Below are 25,558 nucleotides of genomic sequence, written 5' to 3'. Positions count from 1 at the left end.
ACCTCCTGTGGTCTGGATCTGTAGACCTCCAGCTCTCCCCCTGTCTAGCCATACCCTCTCTCCTCCCTCTAGTCTCTCTCCCCTCTCTTTGTCTCGTGACTCCCCCACTAGTTATGCCTGTCACTTTCCTTCTCTGTCTCTAGTTAAGTCTCTCCTCTCTGTGTCTTCCCCCCTCTGACCCTCTTCTCCCCCCCCCCTTTGTCTCTCCCTCCGCTTCCTCCCACTCTATCTCTGTGCCTCTGGTCTGTGTCTTCCCCCCTTTATCTCTCAGTCTCTCCTTGGTCTCTCTGACTCTGACTTTCTCTATCTCTCCTTTCCTCTCCCCCACCCCAATATCTCTGTCTCTCCGTCTCTCTGAGCCCTCGCTCCCTCCCTCTCTCTCTTTTCCTCGGCTCTCTCCGGCTCCCTCTCTCGCCTCGGATGACAGCGCTGCCTCTTTTGTTGGCTCCGCAGCCAATCGCGGCCGCTGACGACACGGGGGCCGGGGCTATAAAGGGCCTGGCCCGGGCTCGGGCCCCCCCAGCCGCCCGCCCCGGCCGCCCGCCCGCCCCGCCCGCGCGCCCGCCGCCCCCGGCCCCCCCGGCCCCCCCTCGGCCGGGCAGCCCCCAATCCCGCGCCGCCCGGACCCCCTCCTCCTCCCTCCCTCCTCCCTCCGCCCCCTCCCCGCGGGACTCCGGCGTCCCCGCCCCCCAGTCCTCCCACCCCTCCCCTCCAGCATGGTGCTCGCGGCCCCGCTGCTGCTGGGCTTCCTGCTCCTCGCCCTGGAGCTGCGGCCCCGGGGGGAGGCGGCCGAGGGCCCCGCGGCGGCGGCGGCGGCGGCGGCGGCGGCGTTGGGGGCCGGGGGGGAGCGTTCCAGCCGGCCGGCCCCGTCCGTGGCGCCCGAGCCCGACGGCTGCCCCGTGTGCGTGTGGCGGCAGCACAGCCGCGAGCTGCGCCTGGAGAGCATCAAGTCGCAGATCTTGAGCAAACTGCGGCTCAAGGAGGCGCCCAACATCAGCCGCGAGGTGGTGAAGCAGCTGCTGCCCAAGGCGCCGCCGCTGCAACAGATCCTGGACCTGCACGACTTCCAGGGCGACGCTCTGCAGCCCGAGGACTTCCTGGAGGAGGACGAGTACCACGCCACCACCGAGACTGTCATTAGCATGGCCCAGGAGAGTAAGTGGGAGGCGGGGCATGAGCGGTGGGGTGCTGGCTCCCACTCCGGCTCCGGGAAAGTGAGTGGCTCCCGCTCCGAAGCGGGGAGCTCCCGGTTGCTCCGGCCGGAAAGCCTTTTCTGCGAAAACTTGATGGATTGGGGGGCGGGGGCTGCTCCACAAGTTTTTCGAGCTGTGGAGATGGGCTGCGGAGTTGTGTGCACGCCCCGCTCCCGGAGGTGAGAGGGCAAACGGAAAGGGTTGCGAGATACCGCTTCCCACCCGTGTGTGTGTGTGGGGGGGGGGTTCGGGGAAGCTGGGGTCCCCCTGCAGCAGAGGGGAAGGGACAGCAACTCAGTCCTGAAGGACCCTGGTGGAGAGGCTGGAGAACAGGAGCGGGAGGCTTCGGAACCCCCGCAGTCCCAGCCGGGCTGCCGTGCTCTCCGCCTCCCAATGGCCCTGTCACCAACTCAGCACCCCTTCCACCTTGGGCTTTGCAACGCGCCCCCCGGGCTGCAGAAAACCTAGTGCTCCTCTCCTTCTCCCAGGAATGAGATCCCAGAGCCCTGTATCTCTCCCATCAGCCCAGCTGGCACCCGTCCCATCGGGAGCCCTTCTGACACCAGGTCTCCCAAGGGGCCGGGAAAGCTGTGCCTTCTTGGTACTAACCGAGCTCAGAGAACTCAACTCCATTGCGCTGGGGCTAAGGGCACCCATTTGGCAGCTCAAACCTGAGTGTTGTATCCCATGTTCACGTGCCCTTAGCCGCAGCCAGACTTGAGGAGAGAGAGGAAGACCTAGGGGGATAAAGAAAGCAATAGATGGGGGGAGGGGGAGGGGGGGGACCCAGGCATCCTAGTCCCTGGCCAAACGGAAGATGAACATGTTAATAGACTTGAGCTGCTTTGAAATTTTATGGCCTGGAAAATCCAGGCCAACACTGTCCCCCCCCCCGAAACCCCCCAGCTCCCCCCTAAGGTCAGACGACTCCCTTTTCCCCTCCCCCATTGAGGTCTCCCCCATCCCAACAACTCTAGGGATCCAGGCCCTCCCTTATGCCCTAGTGGTTTGGCAAGTCGCCCCCGACCCCACAACTGTTTGGTTTTATGGCTCTGAACAGAAGAGGGGGAGACCGGTTTATTGGCAGATGGGTCATAAAAAGCTGGGGGCTGAGGGGAGTCCTAGTGGCCCGCCCCCCAGGGAGAGGCACAGGAACCCAGGCGTGCATCTGGGAGGCTGAGTGCCTCACACTGCCACCAGTTTTTCTGTGACCCTAACTCCACAGTACCGGTCAGGGCTGTAAAGAACACTCGGAGGACTAGGAAACTAACCTGGGGTGGGGGGTGGGAAGGCCTAGGATCTGGTCTTGAGTTCCTCAGTCTCCCTTCTGCTCTTAAGGCTTCTGCTTTATAGAAGCTAGAGTCAGTCTGAGGCTGGCTGAGGGCAGGGGTGGGGGCGGGGATAGCAACAGAGTTAGAAACGGAGAGTGGTAGAGGGATTCTGAAAAGAGTTTGCTGGAAGAAGGTGAAGGGTGCAGAGGAAAAAGATACTTTGGTCTGTGTGGTGCAGTGTGTGAGGATTTCCAGAATGAGTGATGGAGCTGAGGACTTCCCCTTGCTCATTCTATCCCTAGCATCTCTTAACCAATAGGCCTGAGCCCAGAGTTAGCTCTGGTAATGGGGATGCAGGAAGTGAACAGACACTGCACACACAGTTTGGGAAATGCTGGTTAGACTCAGGGGCTGGGGAGGACGGGGAAGGACACCAGCAGGTGGGGTCCCACCTCGGCTTCTACCCTCCTGCCACCCCGGGACTTGGATAACTAGGGAACTGGGTCTCCATCCAGGTATTGTACGTCCCCTTTAAGAGCCAAGCTGAGCTCTTAAGGGAGGGAGGGGGAGCCGAGGGGCGGGGAGGGAGAGAGGGGAAAAGGAAAAAGAGACTTTTATAGTCTAATCCCCAGGGACCCGCTTTAATAAGAGACTTGTGCTCTGCTAATCGGGGGAGGTGTTTGTCAGCAGCGATGGCCTCCGCTCCCCTCCCCCTTCCTCCCCTCCCCCAGCCCTCAACCCTGGACCCCAGCCCCCACCTCTCCTAGGCTGCAGTGCCTGCCCTAGTTCCTCCACCCTCTCAGGCTCTCCCACCACAGCCTTCATCCTGGGAACCCAGCCCCCTTGCCCTTCTGGGAGCCAAGCCCAGCCCCTCAGTTTCTCTCTCTCCTCTCTACACCAAGAGGCCCCTGCCCTCTCAGTCCAACCTCCTGCCCCTAGGCCTTCCAGCCGGAGTAAGGAAAGTGTGTTTGGTGTTTGGGAGTGGGGCGTGAGGGAAGAGGAGGAGGTGGTGAGCGGAGAGGGGGTTGGGCTTTTGCTGAAAATAGTGCAATGACCTCTCTCCAGAACAGAGCCGCCTACTAAACCTGACCTGCTGCCTGCCACCAACCCGGATCAATCCAACACAGATGTGGCTCCTTCCCCTCCCTTTGGGAGCTGGGCCTGTGTGTGTGTTGGGGACTCTCTCAAGCCCCTTGTTTCCCTCTGTGGCTCTACCTGCTTCTTTGTTCCTCCCTCTGTTTCCTTCCATCCTTTCTCTCTACCCCACTAGTCTTAGCTACTTCCCTCCTTTCAGCTTCTTAACCCCCACTCACTCCTTTTGCATCCCTCCTCCTCTCCCAGTGTTCTCCAGCTCCCAAACCTATTTCTTCTCCCCCTACCATGATCTTCCACTCTCTTCCTTCTTTTTTCCATTTCTCTGTCAGTCTCTTCTAACATGCCTTCATCTCTGTCTCTTCACTATTCTTATCTCCCTCACCATCTCCAGTCCCCTGTTTCTTCTCCTTTCCCTTTTCTTTCTCCAAATGTCTTCATCCTGTCCCCTTGTGATACCAACTGTCCTCATATCCAGTGGGGGAGAAGTGTATGGTGATTCCCGGGGGTGAGGATGGGGGACTCTGCCTGAAGGAACCAAAGACTTAGAGAGATGGGGCCCTGGAGCCCAGTCCCCCATTACTAAGCCTTGGGTCAACTTACGTAGGGACATATGTTTAGAGTTTAGAAAACTAACGATAAACCAACTGAGAAACTACTGCTATTTTCACATTCTTTATTTAATGCTCAGCACTCCTATGAAGCAAGGATTATTATCTGTATCACTGAGAAGCTTGGTGAATAAGGTCAGATACTGGTTAATGAGTCAGGCAGTGATTAAACCCACTTCAACTGTAGTCAAAGAACAGTGTTTAGATGCCGGGAAGAACTTTCAGGCACTTGCCTATATAATTTAAGATTGGGAGTTTAGGGAGTTCATTCAGCGTGCACTTACTGAACACTGCCCCGGTACTATGGGAGGCAATAATGCTACAATGGTGAGCAAAACAGAAGCAGCATCGACACAGTGTCTACTCTCATGGAGATTAGTACCTAATGGTGAAGACAGGCAGGGAAATAAAACAATCCCTATACTGAAATTAGGCATAGCACGCTATTTGGATTGTTGCTTGTCACTCTCCATCTCACCAGCAGCTACCCTGCCTCAGGGACTCTCCTAATCCCCAGTCTCCACTCCCCAAACCCTACCCCACTGCACTGTCACTGAAGCTCCAGCTGGAGGATAACTGGACTACCAGTGCCCTGGGACTTTGGAAAAGAACCAAGGGAAAGCTGCAAAGGAACTTTGTGTCTTGTGTCCTGAATATGTGAAGATCTTTAAGTACTTTCCCCCCCATCTCACTTGAAGTATCCTCCTTCTCCTAGGGTGGGGGTGGGGGAGTGCTGATGAAACAACAGATGATAAATTCTCCATGATTATGCAGACCTGGGCATGATACATAAGGGCTTGGACTTCCTGATCATCCTTACATGGCTCTGGAAGCTCATTCCCAATTCTTTCTCAGGCTATTTAGAGTGAGAATGAATATCCAATAGAAACATAATTTAGGGCACTCCCAACTGATTTAAGAGATTAGAAAGGGGAACTGAGAGGAGCTGAAATGGAAGTAGAGGCAGATATTGAGAATCGTCCTTTAAACTCAAGAAGGGTCAGTTTATTATCCAAAACAAGGGGAAATTGGCCAAAATGTAAAGTTGGGATGTTAAACCTTTGTAAAGACTCACTGGCACTGGACTGAGAAACCAAAGGAAGCTTAGGGGCGAGAAGACTGATTAAAGTTGATCTGATGTGCTGAATACTATTTCTGATGCTTTGGGAAAGTAGGAGAAAAAATACACGGAGGTAGTTCTTCCCTTTCTTAAAAGTGGAGGCATTAATGGTGATGAGGAAGCAGCAGCTGAGGGAACTTTTCTCAGGGTCAAGGGACTGAGCAGTCAGATGTATGGGGAGTGCTTGAGTAGTTCCATTCTTTTGGGTGTGTTATTTCTGGTGGGAATGATGGAAGAAGCCTAGATTTGAATTCTGGTTTACTTCATGGAATAAATTTAGCCCATGCTCCCTATCTGGACCCTGGGTTATCCATTCCCTGAGGCCATCTGTTTTGGGGGCTGTGCCGGGCTCCACCTGGCCACCAGACAAAACAGAGCAGAAATGGGGCAAGGTGACCTGAGGACAGCAGGTGTGATATGAGCTTTGGCTTTTATGGAGAGCATCAAAGGTTCAGGAAAAGTTGGAGCCCTACATGCTAGGGAAAGTTGGAGGAAGGGAAGACTGAAGGTGGAAGAATTCCCTAACAACTATCTTTGCAGGTTATCTGGTAGAGAGGAACCTCTGCATTAGGGCAGACCGATTAAGGAGTGTAGATCAGTAAGGCCTGATAGAGCCGTTATCTTACAGGGAGAGCAGGGGTTGCTGTTCTAGGTACCAGTGACATGGTAGTCAAGAAGACAGGCAGGGAAGAAGGGTAAAGAACTGGAAAACACAGGCTGAGGAGTCTGAGTTGCCAGCGTCCCCCTCCACAGACACCATGTGCTGATACTGTGCCCCCTTCTCTCTTATCAGCCGACCCTGCGGTGCAGACAGATGGCAGCCCTCTCTGCTGCCATTTCCACTTCAGCCCCAAGGTGATGTTCACAAAGGTACTGAAGGCCCAGCTGTGGGTTTATCTCCGGCCTGTGCCCCGTCCAGCCACAGTCTACCTGCAGATCTTGCGACTGAAACCCCTAACTGGGGAAGGGACCGCAGGGGGAGGGGGCGGAGGCCGGCGTCACATCCGTATCCGCTCGCTCAAAATTGACCTGCACTCACGCTCCGGCCACTGGCAAAGCATCGACTTCAAGCAAGTACTACATAGCTGGTTCCGCCAGCCACAGAGCAACTGGGGCATCGAGATCAACGCCTTTGATCCCAGTGGCACAGACCTGGCTGTCACCTCCCTGGGGCCGGGAGCCGAGGGGCTGGTGAGCAGGGAGCCTGAGATATTGGCAGATACGTATAACCTGGCCCTGAGGAGGTGGGGTGTTGGAAATGGTAGACCAGAAACGTAAAGTGGGTTGGGGACCAGCATTATTTTTCTAGGGCCCGGAGCTGATTCTAGAGGAGAGTTAGGTGGTGGTAATGGGGTGCTATCACTTTTCAGAGATCCAAGGGGGGCAACAGTTGAAAACTAGATTTGGGGTGAAGTAAATCTATTTGAGTAAATAGATTCATGGGACAACAAAGATGGGCTGTTGTTGAGACCTTGGGCCAAGGGGCTGATGAGGATCAGGTTGCCGGAAGAGAGAGAATTGGGGAAGGTGAGTTGAGGGAGAGGTGGCTAGCTGGCAAGAAAAGTGGGTAAAAGACGGGCTGGGGATGGGAGCGTTGGAGAAGCTGAGAAATCAATAGTCTCTGTTCTGATGCCCCTGTTGAGGGGCAGGTGAGAAGAAACAGGGAGTAAGAGCTCTGCAAGGCTCTATCACATCTATTTCTCCTCTCCCTCACCCCCAGCATCCTTTCATGGAGCTTCGAGTCCTAGAGAACACAAAACGGTCCCGGCGGAACCTGGGCCTGGACTGCGATGAGCACTCAAGTGAGTCCCGCTGCTGCCGATACCCCCTCACTGTGGACTTTGAGGCTTTTGGCTGGGACTGGATCATCGCACCTAAACGCTACAAGGCCAACTACTGCTCCGGCCAGTGCGAGTACATGTTCATGCAAAAGTATCCGCACACCCACTTGGTGCAACAGGCTAACCCCAGAGGCTCTGCTGGGCCCTGCTGTACCCCCACCAAGATGTCCCCAATCAACATGCTCTACTTCAATGACAAGCAGCAGATTATCTACGGCAAGATCCCTGGCATGGTGGTGGATCGCTGTGGCTGCTCCTAAGGTGGGGGACAGAGGATGCCTCCCCAGCAGACCCTACCCCTAGACCCCCAGCCCTGACCCCTCCCCCCAGGCCCTAGAGCTCCCTCCACCTCTTCCGATGAACATCACACCTTGTTCCCTGCCCAAGCAGTGTGCAATACAACCGAGGGAGGCAGGTGGGGAATTCAGGGGTGAGGGGTTTGGGGGAAAGGGGGAAGAAGAGGGGGCATGGTCAGGTGGGGAGTTTTTGAGGTTTGAGGTGAGAAGGTTTGGCAAGAAGACAGAGAGACGTAGAGACAGAGGTAGTGCAGAGGAATAGAGACAGAGGAACAAAAAGAGCAGCAGTGAGAAGAAGGCAAAGGGATAGAGATGCAGAAGAGACAGAGACTAGGCAGAGATAAACCCTGAGAAAGAGACAGAAATGGAGTATTGAGAAAGCCCCACACCAAGCCTCCTTTCTTCCACTGGCAAGGTGAGGGGCTTGGTATGGTCTGGGGAGATCCCCTGACTACCATTCTCAGTAAGAGAGGAAATCAAAACCCATTCTTAGCTTCTTCCCTTTCTCCCTCCAGCAGTGGCTGGGGGAAGGGAAGTGAGGGCAGGGGCAAAAGTGAGGATTTGGGAATTTTATTTATTTATTTATTATGACTTTTCATTTTTTGGTATTTGGCTTTACTGAAATAGATGGGCCCCTGCCCACTGTGCCCTATTTGTCCCTTATCTCCCAAACCCTGTTCTTCCTCAATACTCACCTACTTAAGCACTTGTTTAAAGCTTCCAGGGTTGAGAATGGGAGTAGAGGGCAAGAGGGCTGACACATGGAAGTTTCCAACCCAAAATCACCCTAACCTTCCTGAGCCAAACGGGTTGAACTGAACTCCAGCAGTCACAGAAACAGTAAGAGGTTAGGGTTTAGGAGCTGGGGGGGTGGGGGGTGGGGGGTGGGAGGGAGGGGCTCAACATCCAGTATCTGTATGAGAGCCACGAAACTTAACCCTCAGGTCTACCCTCACAGTACTGACTTAGGCACAGGTGTGGCCTGCTTATGCCCAAATTCCCCCCAGCCAAGAGAGAGACCAAAGAGCCTGTGGAATGCCTCTGCTCCCAGCCTCTATCTTCAGGTCAATAAAAAGAAGAGTAGAGAGAGCCCAGAGTCCCCAGGTCTGGGAAGGGTCAGGAGGGGTCAAGAAAGGAGTTGTAAGGAGGCTGAAGGTTACAGGGCATTTGAATCCAAATCACTGCTCTGGGCTAGGGAATAGAGCCAGCAGACCAAGGTGGAAGGGATTCTGGAAGGGGGACATTTTAGTCCCCCAACCCCAAAGCTCAGGGTGGAAGGGGGTAGAACAAAGGAGCAGAGTGTCTATAATTATTTTTATCTTTTATTTTTGGAATCTAGCAGTACCTGGCAGCAGGGAGGGGACAATACAAGTGGGGAAAAGCACCTGACAAGGCCAGTTAGGGCAGAGGTTGGGAAGGATGGAGACTCCCTGGTTTGGAAAGCTAGGAAGCAGGCAGGGACTGGTTGCCACTCCAGGTCACTAGCTGGGCCTATTCATTCCTCCCACAATCCTGACCCACCCTCCTCTGGACTCACTGTGCCTCAGTTTCTTCCCCTCGATGGAATGAGAAATAGCAGCACCCGCCACAGCCAAGAGATGAATTCTGAGCACTTACCACGGGCACTTTATGGACATAAAATACCTCTCGCTGTGGGACAGATAACCAGGGCACCAGAGTAGTGGTGAAGAGATGTGAGGCTTAGAGGAGTCACAGGCTTCAGAGTACAAGTTCCCCTCTGCCTCCCAGCTGGACAGTGCCTGAAGACAAGGAGCTGAGAACCTCCTGATCCATACCCTATCCATACCTCATGGCTCCAGGCAAGAGCCTAGAGGATGTCAGGAGAGGAGGGGGAAAGAACCTTCAGCAAAATAGTCACTCTAAGTAGAGCCAGCAGTCGTGGGTCTGATGCAAACAGTACTGAACTAAAGTAAGCCCAAGCTGGAGAGCTGACCTGGAAGGCTTGTTCTTCCCAACAGCATGACTTTCCTGCCTGGCCCAGCTGGTGGAAGGGGCAAAGGTATGTGGCCACCCTTGGAAAGGTGATGTTGGTGAGTTTTGACATCTTATTCCCATTCCCACAGTGAAAAAGTGAGATATTTCGGTACCGGAATGGGCAAGGGCTGTTAAGTGTTTCAACTTGCCTCCTCCCAGATAGCAGCTATACTAACCCCCAGCCTCTCCTCTCTGGCCCCGTTCTTCATCATTCCTTATGCCCCAATCTTAGAGAACAAGATACACCTGACCATCAACACCATTCACATTTCCTTGGTGGAAAGAAAGGAACAGAGAAGTGAAGAACAGAAGACGCCTCCTCCAAGGGCAAATGCCCGTGTCTCTTGATCTTGGCACAGGGTGGGGGCTGGGCAATAGGCATCAGGTGACTTCCCTCTACAAATTCTAGAGAGCTGGGGCATTAGACTTGGGGGACACTTAGAATATGCCCCTTTAATGCCACCAAATAAAGACCTTTGGGGGAGGGTCTTTCTCTTATGAACATAAATCTATGAGTTGAAGTCTCATTCCCCTGGTCCTCCTCACCCCCAAAGAGGCATTGGGTAAAGAGGCTTGGGGGTACAGCCCAGCAACCTAGTGGGAACTAGTACTCCCCTCTCCCACCTTATGATGTGTGTGGACCTGGCCAGTGCCCCTCTGATCATAATTAGTGTAATTATTATTTGTGTATTTGTTACACCGTGTGCGTGATTGCCTTTGTTTGTTAAGGGTGTCTGAGGAGTATGGGGCTGACAGGGGCACTGGAATGCCGGGAAAGGACTTCTTCACTGAGATCAAGGCTTCCTGGAGGGAACCATTGCAAAAAGGCCATCAGGCAGTTTTCAAGTTATGTGACAGAGGGCAAAGATGGCCATAGGGTGCTCTGAGTTTTGGGATGGTCACATGACACAATCCAGCACTTGAACCTGAAAAAAGAAAAATAAAAGCAGTCAAAGAGTTTAGAATTCAGTGATGAGCTCTTCTCCCTAATCAAGCGCCATGTTTACACCTTGGAGACCAGGAAGCAGAGGATCTGAGGGAGAATGAAACTTTGTGCTCAAGGACTAAGAAGATGGGGGTCTCTGAAGCAATGAACACTAGGGTCATTTGTGATGAGGGCTGGGACATGCAGCGCAAGGGAGGTTTGGGCAGAGGACGGGAAAGAAAGGGAACCTAGTACAACGCTTTACTGGAGGCTTGATCCTAAACAGTCCCAAAGACTACAAAACCCTCTCCCAGCCTCCACAGAACAGAAGATCTAAAAGTCCTCTTGAGATGGTTCAGCTAATATCTATCCTATTCTCCTGCAGTTCCCTGACCCTAGGTTTCCTCAACAAAATTTCAACAAAGTCCACAAACCAACCCAACTTTGAACTTCCAGTGTACCAAGAGTGGTTAAGCATCTTAAGTATTCTTTGATTCTACTATAAAAATGTTGCCCATATACCTGGAGCATACTTCCCAGGGCATGAGAGTGGGGGGTAGCAAAGGAATCTTGCTTTATAACTGAAAACAAGACAGGAAAGTTCCATAACATCAATCTGATCCAGAATGGGGGACAATGTGGGTTCAATGTGCCACCATGCTTTCCCTGTCCGGTCAGTTCTGTCAGCAGATTGACCCCACCTCAGACCAGCTACACCTCAGACCAACTACAAGTTGAGGGAGGACCGAAGTGCTACATATTGTATCCTCTCCCCAATGAACTGCTTTATCTCCATCTATCCCTACCTTTTGGCCTGAGCTAAAAATAGGTTCCTCCCCCTCCATTGCTCATTGTTTCCTACATTGAGAGGACACCCAGAAGAGACTGCAAGATGACGTTTATCCCCAAACATCCTGCAACCTAATGGATGAGAAGCTGACCTATACTCTGTCTTTGCCTGTGTCAGGGGCCCCAAGCTAAGAACCAGCAGGCAGTGGCACTTAGAGCTTCTGGTGTGTAGTGAGGCAGAAGCAGGGAAGTCAATGCCCCCAGCCACAACGTCAGCTTTCCTGCCAGTGAGCTGGGGGTAAGGGAGCAATTGGGACTCCTCCTACCTCTTCCCACTGTCTGAACCCCCAAATGCACCTGCATATGTGGTATGCATACACATACACACTTACAAACTAGCCCACTCAGACCCCTACCCTCTAGCTGGAACCTACTCAAGGAAAAGAAAATACTTCTATTGTAAATCACCTAGTAAAATTAAGAGCCAATAATTACTGAATGATTACTCTGCAAACTATGGTAAGAAAATTATGCACCATACATAAATATGATAACATCAATTCTCACGGCAACCTTCACAATAGGGGTGCTATTGGCACAGAGTCTAGAAAAAGAGTCAAGAATGATTAAGTAATTTGCCCAGGGTCTTGGACCCAGTTGAGCTAGTGTGGTAGAACAAGGAATTACACCAAAGTAGTTGCTATACAATATTTCACTCTAATCTATTAATAAGTGATCTGAGAGGTGGAAAAATTAAAGGCTGGGACAACTGAGAAAGGAAAAGAAATAAAGAGAAAGCTGGGAGTACTTTGGGCTCAAAAAGGATCCCCAAAGTTGTAAAACCTGACATTTTTCAGTCCCTTTGGAAGGGAAAACAAGAAGAGTGTGGACATGTTGCAAGAGAGGGGGGGACATTAGATTTTGGTGGATTCCAATAATCAGAGGTGAGTGACAATGTCAGGGGCCCTCATAAAAGAGAACAGGGAAAAATAGCTATTCTCACTTACTTATATAAGGTCTTTCCTTCCCCCTAATCTGTTTCTCATGTCAGATATGGCAACAGGACTCAACACCAAGAAGTGTTGCTCTTATTCACATCTTCCTTCCTTATAGCCCTCATCCCCACAGAAGCTTCTAGCCTTGTATCTTCAGAAGTTAAGTTCCCAGGATTTGGGGTTGGGGGAAGGGCAGTTTAGAGTGATGGTGGAGCAAAAGAATGATCCTAGAGAACCATAAAAAGGTGCAGATTTACAGCTGACGGAGCTGGTTCCCTCCGCATCTTTATAGACTCCCTCATTAAGAGCTTCCAGGTATGCAGAGAATGTCACAGCTTCACAACAGGGAAAAGAAGCCTGAAGTCAGCTAACTACATCTGGATCTCGGATTAGCTACACTAAAGAGACTAGGGGACAGGAAGGAAGGGTACTTGGATCCCAGATAAAGAACTGCAAGCTTGGATGCCTGTTCTGCCGTTCAAGGGACTTACTATTTTAAGACTGAATTAGTAAAAAAGACATAGGCATCCTGAACTATTCACACTCAAAAAGTATGTGTGGAATGATTACAATGAGACAGGAAGAGGAGGATCTGGTGAGATCAGGCTTGGAGGTGAGAGACTTCTGACCAACATAAGAACAGCTGCTGGAATGGGATGAAAAGGGCTAGTAAAAAATCCACACAAATTGAGAAACACTGTGTCAAAGATATGGGGAAAGCGAGTTTAAGTGTGGAAAAGACTGATTAGGCTTCAGGAAGAGAATCCTGGGGGCAGGGGTTGGGGGTGGGGAGGCTGAATACCTTTCTGGAACATTATAGAGGATAAGGAGACAAAGTAAAGAAAACTTCTGAAGGACCTAGTGCTCCACTCCATTATCAGCATCTGCTCTATTCCTTTACCTCTTTTTTATTTTGGGTAGAAAACTCTTCCTGAATCTATGATCTCTGTAAAGCTACAGAACTGAACTAATTCTCTCTGGTTCTGTTTTCAGAGAGACAGAGTAAGAGAAAGGAAAAGCTAGCCTCAGAATCAGGGCCTGAAGAAAAGGGAGGCAGACAGTATAGGCCAGAGATGATAGGAGGAAGAACTTCAACCGGCATTCCTTTTTGTTCATTTCTCCAAAGTTTCAGAATGGGGCAAAATTCACAACAAATGGGCAATCTTTGGATCTCCTCATTCTAAACTTAGGTCCTTGTCCTCCAGCAACCAAAGAGACTTTGTGGAAAGAGATTCTTGTTAGGAAGGTGATCAAACCATTACTTTTCTATTAATTACAAAACCAGACAGAGGTGTTAGTAGAAATGGGAACGAGGAATTACACCACAGCAACATGGGATCTGATAATGAGACCAAAGTCTTCAGGTATGGTGCCAAGCTCTTAAGTTTTATTATCAGAAAACCAAACAAAACCCAACCTTATATAGATGTACAGAAGTAAAGATTAAGAGGAGAAACCCTATACCAACACGTCCAAAAAGATTAAGTAGCAGGTCTCAGATCTACATGAAACTTCAAATGCAAACAAGCAACCCTGCTTAGGGAGAGCCAAATCTTTCTAAATAGGAGGCTCAGCAAGGAAAATGGATTTTAGTAGTATCTATGAAACATTGCCACCAAAACTGCAAAAGTATATTTCTGCAATAGAAGACAAACTAAACTAGCATAAGGCTTGACTAGAAAATAGAAGCCTCCAGTCCACAGCTTACGTTCCCAATGATCTGGTAATAATGCTTAATACCTCTGACATCCTGTCATACTCTGAATCCCCATACTTCTAGCTCTGAGGGGTACCCAGCCAATCTCCTTTCCTGAACTGCATAACCAACAGGATCCCACATATTGGCTTCGACTGAAACCAGACAAGTCACTCTTGAAAATAGGGCCCTTCCGGACTCCAGAATAGGGAGGGACTCTGGACTCCATTCCATTATAGACTACCAATCACTAGTCCTTGTGTTTATATCCTTTGCACCTCCTAAAACCCACAGTGTTCTCCCTATCTTATTCCAGTGGGTCATGTCAACCTGCTGAAGCAAAGATTCAGGGTGAAACTTGGCCTCTTCATGGAGGATAAAGAAGTAAAAGGATGCCTGTGAGTATGAGAGAAGTAAATAAATAGGCTTAAAGGGACATACTCAATCCTTTTCCTTGTTCTCTTTTCTAAAGGATAAAGGCATTATGGCTAATTTGCTATAATATTTGCCCCTGAAGCTCTCCTTATCTGGTCTAATCTGGCACTAAGAACTCAAAGGAGCACCTGATAAAACACACTGTTCTTTTTTCTATTTTTTTTTATTAACAAGCAAAATAATAATTAAAAAACAACAACACAACAACAAAAACCTTAAAGTTGGAACTGCAGTAAGTCAAACTGCTGCTGGAGTTCACGGATGTACCTGGGGTACATGCTCCCTCACTGCAAGGCAGGACCTAGGCACATGACTGTGCATTTAGGTATATATGTGACCAGGAAGAGTCGAAGAGATGGAAACCACTGGAGAACAGAAAGCATCAAAAGCTTTTCATCAGGCAATCCCAAAGCGCTCTGCTCTTTTCCTCTTCTTTGCCTATAAGGAAGAAGCAAGAAGAAAAAAATTAGATTGCAAGACAACAGTGGCCTGGGTTCCTGGCTGCTTTAATCCAAACTCACATGGACTGTCACAAGGTCCAAGAAGGAGGGAAAGCCAGGCTTATGCTTGGCAGCCAGAGATTTAATGTCTGAATCTCTCTAGTTATCCAGTTAGAGCTGGTTTGATGGGAAAGGAGAATAAGGAGGGGAGAAGACTGTGGGGAGTAGGGGGTGGGGGCGGGAGAGGAGGAAGAGAATAGTGGTAGAAAATGGAAAGATTCCTGAAGGAGAAAGGGCCACTCAACCTTACAGCAAGTTAGCCTGGAAACAATGGATCCTTAAACAGGCTGGGAAAAGTCTTCCAGTCAGTGGGGAGATGGGAAATTTCAAAGGACAAAAGGTTGACCAATGCTATTTCATGGAGAAGGTGAAGGGGATGCCCTTCTGGGCAGTTAGGCCCAATCAGCAACTATTCCTTCGGCCTCCAAATCCACAAAGAGGCATATAAATCTTCAATGCCAACAGAATAAATGGGGGGTGGGGAGGCCCCAACATGGATCTCTTAAGGGAGGCAGTGTGGGAGAGAGGGCACAAAATGGGTGGGGGAGAGAAAGAGAGAGATATTTTTGTTCTGGGAGTGACTCACAAAACACTACTGAGTCCTCACTCTAACCACTGCCCCCAGAAAAGAGGGGGCTTTTTTAAAATTCCATTCACAGAGGAGGTTAAAGTTATATTAAAAAGAAAAGCTGAGTGGGATTTCCCTGGCGGTCCAGTGGTTAAGACTCTGCGCTTCCAGTGCAGTGGGTGCGGGTTTGATCCCTGGTCGGGGAAACTAAGATCCCACATGCCGCGTTGTGCACGGCCAAAAAAAAAAAAAAAAGAAAGAAAAGCTGAGTGCATACAAGCCAAGCTCACTTCCACCTGGATTACTGACACAATTCTTTGGAATCAAATGAAAGTCATCTGGTTCATATAAACTCCATCAGCCTCAAAAGTTACCACTCCCTTACATATACTAACTCTCCCAATAAAAGCCACTATTCCTTTCTACTCAACAAAATCCTCATCTGCCTTATCCTGGAGGTCAAATGTACCAACTCAGTGAGCATGCCTGGTCTAATGACAGTTTCCTTGGCAAAGAGGGAGTAATTTTAACTAGAATTAAAACAAGCCTAAGTTTACTTCTAGCTCATCCTGGCAAGTCAGCAAGTAAGCAGACATTTACTTAACAACAGGTAATGCTTTATTCTGAATTAGTAGCACAAAGAAGAATACAAAATCCTTTAGTTTTTTCATAGTGGAGAATGTATACTGATCAGATTCTGAAATTTTCAGGGTTTATTACAAGATTGACTCTGATATTTATTCATAAAGAGACTATAAGATTTTGAGGGTTTCCCTGGTGGTGCAGTGGTTAAGAATCCGCCTGCCAATACAGGGAACACAGGTTCGAGCCCTGGCCCGGCAAGACCCCACATGCCGCGAGGCAACTAAGCCTGTGAGCCACAACTACTGAGGTCGCACGCCTAGAGCCCGTGCTCCGCAACAAGAGAAGCCACCGCAATGAGAAGCCCGCGCACCGCCACTAGAGAAAGCCCACGTGCAGCAACAAAGACCCAACGCAGCCAAAAATAAATAAGTTAATTAATTAATTAATAATAAAAAAAAGATTTTGAGTGTGTCAGGTAATAGAGTTTCAGAGGCCATCTCTACAAGTAGATGGAAAGAAGTAAATTTGGATTAAATGGAAGAAGTAACATTTCAAATTCCTCACCACCTAAGAAATTTCTAAAATTCTAAACACAGGCTGCGCAGGGTCTAGGTTGTGGCACGCGGGATCTTCGCTGTCGTGTGCGGGATCTTTTGTTGCGGCATGTGGGATCTAGTTCTCTGACCAGAGATTGAACCCAGGCCCCCTGCCTTGGGAGCTTGCAGTCTTAACCACTGGACCACCAGGGAAGTCCCTAAACATATTCATTGTTTCAACTGTTCATGTACACCTCTGCTAATGCTTGGTCTCCATTATAGATACTCTCAAACCAGCAAATCAATATTGTCTGTCAATGCTCTGAGCAGTCTGCCAATGCTCAGAGTCTCAATGAATGTTACTCCAGAAAATACTGGGATATAGATGCACACAAGTCTTAAACAAACAAACAAACAAACAAAAAGCCATTCTTTCATTTTGAGAAACTATCTGTAAATAAAGTGACAAGAACAAGAAGTCTCATTTGAGGACTTCCCTGGCGGTCCAGTGGTTAAGACTGCGCTTCCAGGGACTTCCCTGGTGGTCCAGTGGGTAAGACTCTATGCTCCCAATGCAGGGGGCCCAGGTTCGATCCCTGGTCAGGGAACTAGAGCCCACATGCCACAACTAAAAGATCCCACATGCCACAACAAAGATCCCGCACGTGGCAACGAAGATCCCACGTGCCCCCAACCAGTGCAGCCAAATAAAAAAGTATCAGGGTTGCGGGGGGGGGGGGGGGGGGGGCGCGGGGGGAAAGGCTGCGCTTCCAATGCAGGGGGTGTGGGTTCGATCCCTGGTTGGGGAACTAAGACCCACATGCCATGGAGCACGGCCAAAAAATTAAAAAAATAAATAAATAAAACAAAACAAAAAACGTCTCATTTAAGCCCACTGTCCTATTCCAGAAGGGAGTTAGGCACAACTATATTTGTGTCTGGGTTGGATATGGCCTTCATTAAATGATGAAAGAAATTTGCTTGGCAGATAATCAGAAACACTGCTACTTACTGAATACTTGACATTTTACACAGAATCATTTCATGCTTAAAATACCACTTCGAGGTAGGTTTTATTATCTCCACTTTCCAGATGATGAAACTGAGGCTCAGAAAATTACTATAACTTGTAAGAAATATAGTAATACTAAGTGGCACAGTCACTTACCCAAGCTTAATTGATTCCAAATCTTGTGCTCTTTCCTACTAGGTTAACTGGCTCTTAATAGTGAATTACTTAAGTATACTGATGGAATTAAGTGGGGCCACTTTATCCAGAAAACAGATATCAAGCAAAGTACCAAAAATCTTGTCATTTAGGCACTTAAGAAGTAGGCCAGGGAAATAACAATGTTTCTCCATTCTGTTTGTTTGTCTTCATTTTCCCTTCAAGGGTCCTGTGAAGCATTCCAGGTATATTTTACCTCTGTATCCTCTGTGGTTCCTGTTCCAGCTGAACTTGTGACAATCCCAAATCGCTCCTTCCTCTTTTTCAGCTTCTCGTCATCCTCAGACTGTTCAGGGACAAAGAAAAGGGCTGAAACAAGCTATCCCTCCATTCACAAGGTAAATGGGAATGAAATTATAACTTATTCGCTACAATATGCTAGCCAACCTTGTGTCAAGAACTAAGGATCACACCCACAGAAAAAAACAGATAGGAAACTGAATAAGCTAGCATATAGCATATTGCCCCTAGAATGACTAAAAACTTAATGTTAAGTAGAGCTTCAATATTCATAAGACAAGGAGAGTCAAGAAAACAGTAGGAAACACCCATAAAACAAATTTCTGTGCTAAAGAAATTTTTGTAGTTCAGAGATATGGAAAACTGAGGCTTTACTAATAATACCTGCAGAGAGCAGGTTGGTAGAAGGCACCCAAACTATTTGTCGAACACTGCTTACAAGTTCCATTTTCTTGCTAAGGAAGGGAAGGGGAAGGGGGCCAGAGTGGTGTTTCTGAAGAACTTACAAAGAAAGCTAAGTGTTATGAACACCCAGCAAAGTCATAGTAGGCTCTGGAGTTTGAAATGATCCTGAAATAAGGAAACAGCTGCAGTCATCTCTCTGAGAGAGATGCTCTGGACCTTTTCCAAGCATCCAAGAGACTCATGGTGTCTGCCCTGTAATTGGAGAGAATGTTCCAGCATACTATGAATCGGAGCTGGCCATTCTCCTATAGCATTTTTTTTTCTCATATATATATATATATTTAAAGCATTATTCATTTTAATTAATTAATTTATTTATTTATTTTTGGCTGTGTTGGGTCTTTGTTTCTGTGCGAGGGCTTCCTCTAGTTGTGGCAAGTGGGGGCCACTCCTCATCGCGGTGCGCGGGCCTCTCACTATCGCGGCCTCTCTTGTTGCGGAGCACAGGCTCCAGACGCGCAGGCTCAGTAGTTGTGGCTCACGGGCCTAGTTGCTCTGCGGCATGTGGGATCTTCCCAGACCAGGGCTCGAACCCGTGTCCCCTGCATTAGCAGGCAGATTCTCAACCACTGCGCCACCAGGGAAGCCCTCTCCTACAGCATTTTAAAGACTGAGCTACTGTTCACATCCAGCACTGTTCAATGTCAGAGTCTCATATATATTATATTCTCACCAGGACCTAAACCCTGCCACTTTATTTATCCCACTTTAACAGTTATTTATTTTCTCCTTTTCCACCTTCCCCTCATACCCTGTCACCAGCAATCAAAAGCCCAGCCCTAGGATTAGAAACATCTAAAAGTATGTGGGCTTCCTGGGTGTTTTTTCTCCCCCAAAAGCATTTTCTAGAACTTGACACATCTAGACAAAGATCCTATCTTCTCAGATATCCCAGGGGACCCTCTACTCCATACCCACACAACACCCTAATCATAAGCCAGGACAGTTTCTTTGACTTTATTTACAAAAGTTAACCAACATAAGGTCAGGTCAAACGTGTTAAAACAAACTTTTTTTTTTTTAATTGGGGTATAGTTGCTTAAACAAACTTTTGAGCAAGCTTATGTGTGGTGCTCCTGAGCTGGATTTTTAAAAAAAAACCCAAGAAGTTCATATTCCTGACGTACGTAGGCAGGTTGTGTCTCTGAGTGTCCCAAAAACCAGAGTCAAAAGGAAAGGCAACCAAGAGGCCTACAGAGACACAAGAACTTTTAAAATACCTTTACTCTCAACCCCGACCATGGAGCTGCGTTTGTCCCTACGACCACAGGAACCACCTCTTGGTCAAAAGCAGAGCAGCTATACAGCCTTCTGTGTTCAATCTGTCTAGCTAGCGCAGCTCTCTGAACACAGTAGTCAGGATACTTTCTCAGTCTTACTTTGGCTCTTTCACAGCTTGAGAAACGTTCATTTTCTTGCTTTTGCGCCACCTGCCTTCTAGCAAGTAAGAAAGAAGCTAAGAAAGGTTGGTGGCTATTGAAGGACTGAAGAATCCTACACACGAGTTATCACTTAATCACAGTGTATTACTAGAATAGAATACTGCCTACGTACTTTTTCTGCCTTTTTCATTATAACCATCAGCAAATCCATGGTAGGTGCATAATTAATGTAATCTAAACTACTGTAAAACACTGAGCCAGGTTCCGAAGGAAAAAAGTATTCCTGTCTTTAATAATCATAAATTAAAATAATAATGATTATATTATAGCCACTAACATTTGGGTGCTTACTATGTGCCAGGTACTATATGAAGTTGTCTACATTCAGTATCTCATTTAGTTGTTTTAACAATCTTAAACATATCAGGTACTATGACATACATAGCAGGTCATTTTATAGACAAGAAAACTGAGGCTTTGAGAGATTAAGTAATTTTCCCAAGTCTCACAAATAGTTAAGTGGCAGAGCCAGAAATGCAACCCAAGACATTTTACTCGAGAACCCACTTTCTTAACTTTACCAAAACCTCAGGTATCTTACATAAGCACTTCTTTGGAATAAGAGTAGCAGAATGGAAGTAGTGCTTAATTTCCAAGGGAAGAAGGATCACTAGGATCCTTAGCTAAAAGTAGTTGTAGGGCTTCCCTGGTGGCGCAGTGGATAAGAAGCCGCCTGCCAATGCAGGCGACACAGGTTCGAGCCCTGGTCCGGGAAGATCCCACATGCCGCGGACCAACTAAGCCTGTGCGCCACAACTACTGAGCCTGTGCTCTAGAGCCTGCGAACCACAACTACTGAAGCCCGCACGCCTAGAGCCCGTGCTCCGCAGCAAGAGAAGCCACAACTCGCCGCAACTAGAGAAAGCCCGAACGCAGCAACGAAGACCCAACGCAGCCAAAAATAAATAAATTAATTAAATTAAAAAAAAAAAAAAAGGTAGTTGTAAACTACTTCAACAACTTCTACATCACTCAAATGACTGGGTCAATGCAAGGATCCTACCCCCTTTTCTACCATACCATATGCCTCTACTTCATAACTAACTAGGACTCCAATTAGTAGTCTCATACTAAAGATTTTCTCAACTCAATTTGTTTCTAACCTTGGCTAATTGGCTATTCCTTCTGTTGAACTGTATGAAACGAATTAGGGTTTCCAATGAACACAGGCCTCACTATATTTTTCCTTACCAAAGTCACTAGGAAGCTTTTCTTGATTTTGTCTACCACCGCTAAGATAAAAAGTGAATAAGGGATATAAATGGAGATTTCAAAATGAGAACCTCTATAGAAGATTCTAGATGAAAAATTCTCCATTTCATTAAGCCTCCAGGCCAAGCAGGAAACAGCTTTAAGGGAAATAAAAGGAGCATACCATACCCTTTTGGGGATAGGCAGGACTAGATCATATCTTGCTGAACTGCCACTGTTTACTTTTTTCATTCAATTCAGCGCTAGGGATACTTCAGCACGTTCACATCACAGAGGGAGATGTTACTGCTGAAACCTAGCTATTCTCTCTGCACAAATCTTGGGGTCATTCCCTTCACAAATCTCATCACAAAGCCTACGTCCATTTGGAATGTGTGGGACAGCCTTTCCTCTGGTTCTCTACTTCGCCATATCCCAAAATGGGGAGTTTGACTTCTAAATTAAATTTCCTGTGTTTCTTTTTGAGCTCAAAGGTGAGGAAAGAACGAGGGAGGAAAAGAAGGGGGGGGTGGGGTCAGATGGATATATTTCTCTAGCCACTAAGGCTAGTATCAGAGATTTCCCCTTGAGATTCCTTTTTTAATCCTCTGGTGCCTTCTCCTGGAGATCTAGGCAGAGCATCTGCTCCAAATATACCAGGGGCTCTAGGGGGAAAAAAACAATACAGATGCCCCCACCCCCCACCCCCTATGAAGAGCCTGTCCACCCCTCACCCGCAGAGACCAGCGAGGGTTTTATTTATTTTGTGCATGCCTGCCCTTCTCTCCCTACCCAGTGCCCCTCAGCTCCCCTCCTAAAGCCTCTTTCCTCCTTGCCCTGCAGGGTAAGTGCACAACAGGCCCAGTAAATCAACACAGTTCTAATGATCTCTCTCACTTGACCCTTCTAGCGTGACGGTGTCGCATGGAAACAAATGTACAATAAACTTCACTCCATCTTTAGCTCCTTGCTGACAGGTTTTGATTCATGGGATGGTGAGACCCATCTGAAGGAAATTACCTCGATCAAAATGCATCTCCCTCTGCATTCATCAGGCCAATGCTCCCCCAGGCCATGCTCAAGTGCACAAATGGGGTTGTGCATCTGCAGGCAGCACTGACCCCCCTAGCTCAGTGTCATATGCATTTGCAAACCTTTCCCTTCTTCATCCCTCCCCCACTTCCCTCCCACAAACCCTCAACCACTAACAAATCTTTTTTCTTCCCAGGCTTGCTCCCCTGTGGGAAGAATAGTGCTGGAATCTGAAACGCCCTTATTTGCTATCAAGTGAAAACTCTTCAAAACACACAACTTGCATCCAAAATCAGAAGAGAAACCTGTCCTCACTGACTAAACACAGGCACTGGATATTCAGATTGATCCATGTACTTCACTTCCCTCATTCTCTCACTCAAGACTTAAAGAGCAAGCCAACTAACTGACCGACGCCAATAACTTCAGCATACATGATCCTCACTCCTATCTCCCAATAACTGCCCTGTTTTTCTTTTCAGAAGTTTGGTGATAAAAACAAGAAAGAGAACTGTGTAAAAGAGGAGAGAGGTCGTATAAGAAGCACAGGGCAGAAAGCATGATATATATTTAATAAAGCCAAATACCCCCATGAATCACTATCACTGTATTTTCCATCATGGAATAAGATAGTTCCTAACTGAACCTTTCAGAAGACATCTTCAACTTTTCAAAATTCACTTTTCTTCTTGTTTCCCTTTCACATTTGGCAAATCCTTGGACAATATAAAGAAAATGATACCTGCTGAAAGAAAAGACTGAGACATTCCAGGTTGCCCCAAGATTCAAATTACATGTGTGAAAGTGCTTAGTACATAGGAACTATCATATAAGTATTCAATAAATGTTAGCCATTATTTCTATTGCTTCCTTCTGGTCCTTGAAACAAAGTCTGAGACCACCAACAGAATTTTGAAGCTAACAATGCCATTCATTCTTCTTCTACACTACAAGTGAAGTCATCAAAAGTTGTCAAGAAACAGACACTACCAAGGCAACAAGGAAATTCCCTTCAGTTGCAAGGCAAATGATATTTGGAAAGAGGATCAGATTTAAGGTTAAAGTGTAGCAGAACAGTAACTCAGCAAAACCACAGTCTTCTCCATCAGGTACTATTAACCATCTTCTCTTTCTGGGACCCTAAAAAAAAACAACTATGCTGTCAGGCTTTAACTGATATCAACATCCCTAACAATTAATGACTACAAAAACAGATATCTATATAAGGTAATGTCCAAGGGAACTGAGCAAGGATCCAACCTCTAACTCTGTAGACCCAATTCCAGGTACTCTAAAGGCCCCTGAGGAATTGCTTTCACTGAATTACACAACATCAGTTTCTATCAACATTGTCAATAACACTGAAACCATAAAATTAAACCATTCATCCACTAGTCATTCAAATAACCACTGAGAGCCTACTTTGGGTCAGGCACTGTTTTCTGGCATTGGGAATAGAGAGATGAATAAGACAAAAATCTTTAACCTCATAGGGCTTATGAATTCACAACTGAATGACTATAAAGATGTGTGCCACTGTTCATTACATTACTGCATTATGAGGACTCATAGGGAAATTTTCTTTCTGATTCCCAGACCCCAAATAATTATGCTTTTGCTGAGCAACTTGTTAGTTTTACCTTTTGAACCCTGTGAATCACTGTAAACAGTACAATTGTGTTTTCCTCTTTCTACTGACTGCTATAAAGTTTGGAGCAAAATGTATGGCCTGTCCCTGGCAAGTGGTTTTGAAAATATTTCTATTAGAAAGGAGAGGCCAGGGCTTCCCTGGTGGTGCGGTGGTTAAGAATCCGCCTGCCAATGCAGGGGACACGGGTTCAAGCCCTGGTCCGGGAAGATCCCACATGCCGCGGAGCAACTAAGCCCGTGCGCCACAACTACTGAGCCTGCACTCTAGAGCCTGCGAGCCACAACTACTGAAGCCCGCACGCCTAGAGCCCGTGCTCCGCAACGAGAGAAGCCACTGCAATGAGAAGCCCGCGCACCGCAACGAAGAGTAGCCCCCGCTCACCACAACTAGAGAAAGCCCGCGGGCAGCAACAAAGATCCAACCCAGCCAAAAATCAATAAATAAATAAATTAATTAATTAATTAAAAAAAAAAAAAAAAGAAAGGAAAGGCCAGAAGTATTGAGGTGAGAGAGAAACATGAGATCAAGAGACGGAGATCAGGGAATTTCCTGGCAGTCCAGTGGTTAGGACTTGGGACTTTCACTGCCAAGGCCTGTGGTTCAATCCCTGTTCGGGGAACTAAGATCCAGCAAGCCGTGTGGTGTGGCACGGCGAAGAAAAAAAGAGAGAGAGAGAGATTGAGAGAGAGAGAGGGAGAGAGAGAGAGGGATGGAGATCAAACACCCAGATCCAGAGGTAGAAACTTAGAAGACAAGATGACATAAAGTTAGTCACAGGGTTGGTGCTGGTCCTTTAAGAACGTATTCCTCTCTAAATACAATGGGATTAATTTAAAAAAAATACAAAAACACCTCAGTGCCCCAAGAAGGAAAAGGAGAGGGAATGGAAGTACAAAGTTACAGCTCAAAATTTTAAATTAAGGAAGGGCTCTTGTCAGTGGTTTCCATGGCATATACACTGTAGCCAGGAATTAAGTCCCAAGTGGAAGATCAGCTGCAACAAGTGGCAGCGTGAATATCACAGATGCTTTCTAAAGCGATTGCCTCTTTTTATGGCAGAGTACCATAGATAAAATCTCTACCCAGGGACTTCCCTGGTGGTCCAGTGGGTAAGACTCCATGCTCCCAATGCAGGGGGCCCGGGTTCGATCCCTGGTCAGGGAACTAGATCCCGCATGCCACAACTAAGGATCACGTGTGCTGCAACCAAGACCCGGTGCAGCCTAAATAAATAAATAAATAAATAATTTTATAAAATAAATGAAATAAAATCTCTACCCAAAATGGAGTTCCAGCTTTACCTTCCAAACCCAACCTGTGTCTTCAAGATTCAAATTCAGGTGAACATTTTTCAAAACTTACTAATTTTATCCTGAATACAATAAAGAATACTGCTTCAAGCTTAGTGTGCTAGGGTTATTTGCTCTGCCAAAAGGAGTCCACTTTGATTTAATTGGCACCCCATGGGCTGTGCTAAAGTGTTCACCTTTTTTTTTTTTAATTTATTTATTTGGTTTTTTTTAAAAAATAAATTTATTTATTTATTTATTTATTTATTTATTTATTTTTGGCTGCGTTGGGTCTTTGTTGCTGCGTGCAGGCTTTCTCTAGTTGCGGTGAGCGGGGGCTACTCTTCGTTGTGGTGTGCAGGCTTCTCACTGTGGTGGCTTCTCTTGTTGTGGAGCACGGGCTCTAGGCGCGTGGGCTTCAGTAGCTGTGGCTCATGGGCTCTCTTAGAGCACAGGCTCAGCAGTTGTGGCACACGAGATTAGTTGCTCCACACATGTGGGATCTTCCCAGACCAGGGCTTGAACCCGTGTCCCCTGCATTGGCAGGCGGATTCTTAACCACTGCGCCACCA

At 47.6% G+C, this 25,558-nt stretch overlaps 2 protein-coding genes across 3 annotated transcripts in view; one reads left to right on the top strand and one right to left on the bottom strand.

Annotated features, from left to right (window-relative positions):
• Positions 1-716: 716 nt before the first annotated feature.
• Positions 717-10,371, top strand: GDF11 (growth differentiation factor 11). 2 transcript variants are annotated; one of them, XM_061205213.1, is made up of 4 exons: positions 717-1,155; positions 6,081-6,478; positions 7,008-7,389; positions 8,972-10,371. In XM_061205213.1, exons 1-3 carry the CDS (start codon positions 717-719, stop codon positions 7,386-7,388), a joined length of 1,218 nt encoding a protein of 405 aa, XP_061061196.1. In that variant the 3' UTR covers position 7,389; positions 8,972-10,371. The 2 variants fall into 2 exon arrangements, with proteins under 2 accessions (XP_061061196.1, XP_061061195.1); XM_061205212.1 differs by lacking the exon at positions 8,972-10,371 and having other exon boundaries at positions 7,008-7,531.
• A 4,032-nt stretch (positions 10,372-14,403) lies between these two features.
• SARNP (SAP domain containing ribonucleoprotein) overlaps positions 14,404-25,558 on the bottom strand; it is a 51,813-nt gene continuing 40,658 nt past the window's right edge. The window contains exons 10-11 of the mRNA XM_061204700.1: positions 17,873-17,962; positions 14,404-14,697 (exon numbers count right to left, since the gene is read on the bottom strand). Of these exons, the coding sequence (XP_061060683.1) occupies positions 14,656-14,697; positions 17,873-17,962 (132 nt within the window). The 3' untranslated portion in view covers positions 14,404-14,655. The remainder of the gene's footprint in view (positions 14,698-17,872; positions 17,963-25,558) is intronic.

Source organism: Eubalaena glacialis, chromosome 11, assembly GCF_028564815.1.
Source record: "Eubalaena glacialis isolate mEubGla1 chromosome 11, mEubGla1.1.hap2.+ XY, whole genome shotgun sequence".
NCBI classification, from domain to species: Eukaryota; Metazoa; Chordata; class Mammalia; order Artiodactyla; family Balaenidae; genus Eubalaena; species Eubalaena glacialis.
This window is presented reverse-complemented; position numbering and strand designations above follow the sequence as displayed.

Coding starts and splice junctions, on each gene's coding strand:
- GDF11 (XM_061205213.1), top strand. CDS start 717: ATGGTGCTCGCGGCCCCGCTGCTGCTGGGCTTCCTGCTCCTCGCCCTG. Junction 1,156..6,080: donor CATTAGCATGGCCCAGGAGA/GTAAGTGGGAGG, acceptor CTCTCTTATCAG/CCGACCCTGCGGTGCAGACA. Junction 6,479..7,007: donor GGCCGGGAGCCGAGGGGCTG/GTGAGCAGGGAG, acceptor CCTCACCCCCAG/CATCCTTTCATGGAGCTTCG.